Source organism: Malus domestica, chromosome 05 (assembly GCF_042453785.1).
Source record: "Malus domestica chromosome 05, GDT2T_hap1".
In the NCBI taxonomy this organism is placed as follows: Eukaryota; Viridiplantae; Streptophyta; class Magnoliopsida; order Rosales; family Rosaceae; genus Malus; species Malus domestica.
In genome coordinates this window covers 23,563,495-23,569,717 of record NC_091665.1, presented here as the reverse complement: position 1 = coordinate 23,569,717, position 6,223 = coordinate 23,563,495, and the positions used below count along the sequence as shown (strand labels likewise).

General features: G+C 36.6%; 2 protein-coding genes across 2 annotated transcripts; both read right to left on the bottom strand.

Moving 5' to 3' along the window:
- Positions 1 to 3,562: 3,562 nt before the first annotated feature.
- Positions 3,563 to 4,268, bottom strand: LOC103436242 (dirigent protein 4). Its single transcript, XM_008374666.4, has one exon. It carries the CDS (start codon positions 4,181 to 4,183, stop codon positions 3,611 to 3,613), a length of 573 nt encoding a protein of 190 aa, XP_008372888.3. The 5' UTR covers positions 4,184 to 4,268; the 3' UTR covers positions 3,563 to 3,610.
- Positions 4,269 to 5,008: 740 nt separating this feature from the next.
- Positions 5,009 to 5,784, bottom strand: LOC103436241 (dirigent protein 23). Its single transcript, XM_008374665.4, has one exon. It carries the CDS (start codon positions 5,625 to 5,627, stop codon positions 5,046 to 5,048), a length of 582 nt encoding a protein of 193 aa, XP_008372887.3. The 5' UTR covers positions 5,628 to 5,784; the 3' UTR covers positions 5,009 to 5,045.
- Between the last annotated feature and the right edge of the window lie 439 nt (positions 5,785 to 6,223).

The window sequence follows — 6,223 nt, the reverse complement described above, 5'->3', positions numbered from 1 at the left end:
TACATTTCAGAAGCTCATCCAAGGAATCGATATGTGTAAATTATCTGAGTTGAATCACTTGTAGTTCTCTTATTCAAAAGTTATATCTAACTCAGGGGGAGTATTTAGAAGTATACTCACATGATCTTAATGTACTCTTTTTCCAACAATTATGAGCATTTTTCCTACTGGGTTTTTGCTACCTAACTAGGTTTTAATGAGGCACCCATCCTAGGATGATCATACTCCGTTGAGTTCACTACTTTCGTCATATTTGACGTTTGTATTAGACATTATGCATACTTCTCACTTTTCTCCTTAGTCTATGGGTTTTCCCCATGCCTTGGGTTTTACCATAGCAAGGTTTTTGTGAGTTTTACTATAAATGCATACTTCACTTAAATTTGAGACTCGCGATCACCCGTTGTGCCGATGACTTCATCAACTATTCTACATTGTCTACTGAAGATCTGATGCGATGGTTTGTTGAGTATTTACACACTCAAGGGGGAGTGTTGCAGTCATATTTAGAATTGGAATGTGATTGTGTAAATCCTAGTAGATATGAGAATGTATCTTATATTCCTATTAGGAGTTGATTACCTATTAAATGTTGCAATCCTAAAGGGAAAAGTTTTTACCTATCATACTACTATAAATAAAGACACAATAGGGTCAATCAAACACACCTCACAATTAAATCAATCTCTCTTCTCTCTAAGTGTAGCTGGCCCCCTCTCTCTTTAAACCGTAAATCGTTCAATCAAATAGGCCTACAACAATTCTTTTTTTTTTTTGGTCTGATAAAATTAATGGTATATTTTGGTAGGTTGATATTAAAAAAAAAATTCAATTTTTTGATACATGAAGTAGTCACTGCCTGACAAATGTTTATATTGTCACATTGTGATTCTCAGTCTCTGACCACGCATTCAAGGTAGGCATCAATATGATAAAAGAAATTTTCTATAGCTTAGAATGTTAGAAAAATTAGGTTTAATTGTTATATTAAATCACATAAAAATTAAGAAATAATTCATACAATTATATATCAAAATTAATGTATGCACATGAGTAACCAATGTTAAATGAACATGACATAATGGATTAGAAAATCTGAAAATTCGATTGAGGCAAGTGTTAGACACGTTATCCTTAAGACAAGTTTACGCCTCACTACGGTGCTCATGGTTGATATGCGCTTGTCTCTTAAGATACAACGACCACGTCCTTGTAATAGTAGCACTCCGAATCACAAGTCTCCATGAACCACAATTGTGTTGAAAACTCTCATATGGACTCAATGAACCACGATTGAGGCAAGTGTTAGACACTTTTTCCTTATTAGGACTAACATGCATGACCATTCATATGCTTACTTAATAAGCATCATCATGTCTAATAATTTTTTCAAAAATCTCACATTTTAGTGTCTAGTCTTTTCCTTTCCAAAGACCAAGTGTTTTGACTTAAAATGTCATTTTTATTGTCACAACAGAATGTCAAATTGAAACTCACTTCGCAGTGACATATCATATATCACAATGATGTTTGGATAGCCATGTCTGTTCATTTGTTTAAAACAAGAAAGGTTGTGTTTTTGCAGTTATGCATCTTCTGAGACATATCCGTATCAAATCCTTTTCAATTATGAGATAACATGTTTGACACAGACCCAGATTTACACTGTTGGATACAATCCACAAAAATATATATTTATTTCTCACCTAAATCAGAAACTAACGAGAATAAACTCACAGTGTATATGCCAAGAAACATTCAATTCTTAAAAGAAGACAATTATGTTATCAGTATTATATATAGCAAAATTGTCAAATAAATGGTGACATGCATGCAACTAAAACGATGCAACTTTTCAATAAATACATAAGCCCTTTCATGCGTAACTATTAAAATAGAATATATATATATACACACACACATATACATATATGAATGATTGTTACAAAGAAATAAATTCAGTTTCTCAAACCAACCTTTGTTAATCAAATATAGCAAATAAACCAATAAATCTATAACGGTTATTTAGTTCAATTAACTATAACTATACCATCTACACAAGGCATAAGACAAAACGAACAAAATAATGGTGAAAGGTTACAGGTTGGCATCTTTTGAATCAAATTAACTTGCACTACATTTGGAAGCAGTTAACATATGTACTTCTTTATGTAAAACTACAAACCAAAAGATTCTATCATGAAAAAGAAAATGCACGCAGAAACATACATGATAGAATATTGTTCTCAAACAAACAGAGCAATCAAACCATAAACTTGTAATGAGTAATTGTTTAAGGTATGGCAAGGTTGGAGACCTTCTTACAAATATTACTTGAAATATGGGGGAGTTTACTCAAGTGTTGGCAAATTACTTATCAAGTCCGAACGCATGTTTGGAGGAATTACGTTGGAAAACAACTACTCTTGAATGAAATATAATTTTATAAATGGAAGTCTACACTATAAGTGATAGTCACCGACCTAATGGATCCAATTAATTAAAGGTTTGACTAGAGAGTAAGTTGTATTATCAAGGGGAATGAGTTAAAAGCCTACGTCTTAAAAATAGCCATAATGGCAACCCAACCTAGCTCATTGGAGATCCCAAGATCTATGTTCAAGGGGACAACCGAATTGTTGATGATTCAATGGGAGCAATGCGGAGATAATCTCCTACCCATGTCCTATTATGAAACAGTGTTATCCGCAGCGTGTTTAGGATAAACTTGGCTTTTAATGATTCCCATTCTTGGAAATAACAAGTGAGGTATTGCAGGATATTTTTAATGGGATAGTATTAGACCTAATTTTTCTAACAATCTTGAGATAAGTTTACGCCCTACTATGGTGCTCATGGTTGATCGGCGCTTGTCTCTCAAGATACAACGACCACGTCCTTGTAATAGTAGCACTCCAAATCACAAGGCTCCATGAACCACGATTGTGTTGAAAACTCTTTCATATATATGGACTCGGTGAGACTCTCCAATAATTATGTAAACAATGAAAAATTATTTAATGACTATAGGGGATTCCCTGTTTATAGAATTTGAGATACCTCTTTAGAAAGCATGTGATTATTCATGAAGAGTCAAAAGTTGCAACTCTTTCGTTAGAATAGACACATCTTTCTACCAAAAGATATCACTTCTAATTTTCATTCAATTAATAAATTTAATATAATAATAATAGTATTAAATTTTCCAACACTGAAAACATATATATGAATGATTCTGCAATTTGAATGTTGGTATATCAGCACATAGCAGCCGATCGAACGACAAAAAATCTCTGGTCGATCAGGATTCACATTTCACAGTAATTATTCCGTCTTGAAAAATACATATATATATATATATATATATTACAAAACGTTAATGAATTAATATTAGTTACAAAAATGTTACCGTATGTTGTCCAAATATAATGGTAGACTTGGCTCCAATTTTTGGAGTATGAGCTATTTTGTACATGGTATTCTGCTATTTATACATCGGCAAAAAAATTGAATATAAACAGATTTATTTTAATTTAATTATTCCATTAAAGCCACCTTCATTACAATTGCACGATATTATAACCATGAATCAATCAATATTGCTCAATATTCAATAGTGGATGAGAGTGACCTTATACTCAATAATGGCATCACCATTGGTAACATTTAAATAACTAGTTTTCAGCTTCGCAAACCCTCTCGCCATTCTAAACCTCCCTCTCCCTCCCACAACGGCCAACTCCCGATTCGTCTCCGTCACCGGATTTCTCGAAAACACGCTGAATGAGCTCCCCTTAAACTTACCCTCAGTAAAACCGAAATCAACGTACATTACAAGCCCCAGCCTGCTCTCATCCTGGACTGACGACACGTAGAGCCCTTGAGCGTTCCCAATAACTTTGGAAGTGGCCTCAGGGCCCTCTCGTAGAGGGTCGTCGATGGCCCACACGCTGCCGAACGGCGTGGGGGAACTGTCATTCGTCGTGCTGTATGGACGTGCGACTTCTACAGCACTAGGTTTGTCGCCGCTGATGATGTCGAAGAGGTAGAAGTGGAGGCGCGTGACCTTTTCTTCTTGATGGACATTTGGAAGTGTGTGGGAATGGTAGCTGCAATGTGTTGGTGTGACCGCGACGGTTAGGAGAGTCAAGGCCAATCCAAGAACCAAACTACCGCGTTCCATATTTTTAACTCTTGTTTTGTTGTGCGAGGAACTGGTGGGGTTAAGGACCAAAGACGTTGTTTTATATAGCTAATAAATTAGTCTTATAAAGTAATAATAGCTAATAAGGTAAAGCTATATTTTGTGCTAAAATATTTAGAGGAGAACATTTGGATAGGTTCATTCTACTTAATCATACCGATATAATCATCATTATATTATTTTGTAATGGATATTTTCCCTTTTTTTTTCTTATTTTCATTAAGAATGAATCCGGATAGATAATTTCATGTTGGTAAGGATTTACTAGGGTGTGTCCATCATACCGCATGGTGTTATAGTCTATTCACGTTTTTTTTTTTCTGTTAAATTATAGTCCATTTATGTTTATAACACATATAATTAAACTCGTCAATCACTCATATTATAACATCTTGATATAACACCATCGGTACTTACTCAGACTTAGGAGTCCGAGATTTGAATAGGAATGTAGGATCGTATCTGCACATGTTTATTTCCCCAAGTTAGAGTTCCTGATGTATATTAGCAACCATAAAAGAAGCTAAATCAGAAGTAAGGGACTTGAGCATGCATGCACGCACGTAATTATATATCAGCACTAATGTTGTAGACTTTGGTGCCAATTTTGCAATCTAGAATTTAGGCTACCAACCCAAATAAAATGGCATCAAATTAGGGAGATAGAAAAAAGATTATTAGGGATAATTACTCTCATTATGCCTAATGCACAACATACATATCATAATAAAATTAGTAAACCGATCACCTAAAACAAAGATCTCGTGAGATAGAATCCAAGAAAATAGTCATCACCCTCAACAATCAAGCAAACCAGAAATTAGTATTCAAAGTTTAAACTCTAGTGAATAACAGTGACATTGTATTCAACAATTGCATCGCCCATAATATTAAACCAATGCGTCCGGGCAATTGCATAACCCCGGGCGAACTGGAAAATGCCAGTTCCGGCCACAACCGGCATCTCCCGAACCAGATTCAGAGCCGGGTTCTTACCGAAAATACTAATCGAGCTCCCATCGTAAATGCCATCACAGAACGCGAAGCACATGGCCATAGTAAGCCCAAACTCTTGCTGCCCGGATGACCCGTACATCCCCTGCGCCCGGCCCACGAGCTTGGAATTCGGGTCAGGCGTTTCGGTTAGCGGGTCATCCACCATGAGCAGAGCTCCGAAAAGGGTGAGGGACTTGTTGGTGTCTGTGGCTTGGGCTATACGGACGGCACTTGGGTTCTCCCCACTGACTGTGTCGTGGAAGTAGAATTGGAGGTTGGTCACTGTCTCTGACGACGTCATTTTCTTCCTTGTCTTGAGCTTCTTGGCCCACTTGGGTTGTGTGGAGCTGCTTTGAGCTCCTTCGGTGGTTGCAGCGACGACGGCGATGATGAGCACGAGCATCACAGTCACGGCTGCGTTTGCCATTTTCTTTTTCTTAGCGAAGAAGAAGAAATCGATGTCTAATTGAGGAAGGTGTTGGGTTTCTGTGGGATATCTTTGGGCTTGCAAAGGGTTAAATAATGCGAGAGGATACAAGGGATAAATTCCTTTTGTTCAAATTGCTCTCCTAACCTGCTGTTTGTGTTTGGGGTGCAAGTTATATTTTTGTTTCCTTTGGTTTTATGTTTCAAAAGTGCAAGTTCTTCATGATGGGGCCAACTAGTAATCAAGTGGGCCAACCTCTTTGACCAGTTAGAGTGTCTGAGTCTCTGAGATTTCCACCAAAACAAATGTCTTGAAATTCAAGGTATGTATACCTTCTTTGGAAAAACACCCAAAAACAAATTAAACTGATGTCTTGAAATTGCATTGGTCACCAGGTTCTCACCGTCATTACCTACCCATAAATTCATGCTTGCTGCAGGTACGAAAAAGCTGGGTTGGCCTACTGATTCTTGCCGACCCAAACATAAGGAATCCGGGATTCAATGGGATGCTATTGCTATTGTGCACGTTTGTTTACCTAACTAGGATAATCGGGAAAAATAAAGACATATAATCAGAATGCATGCATACATATA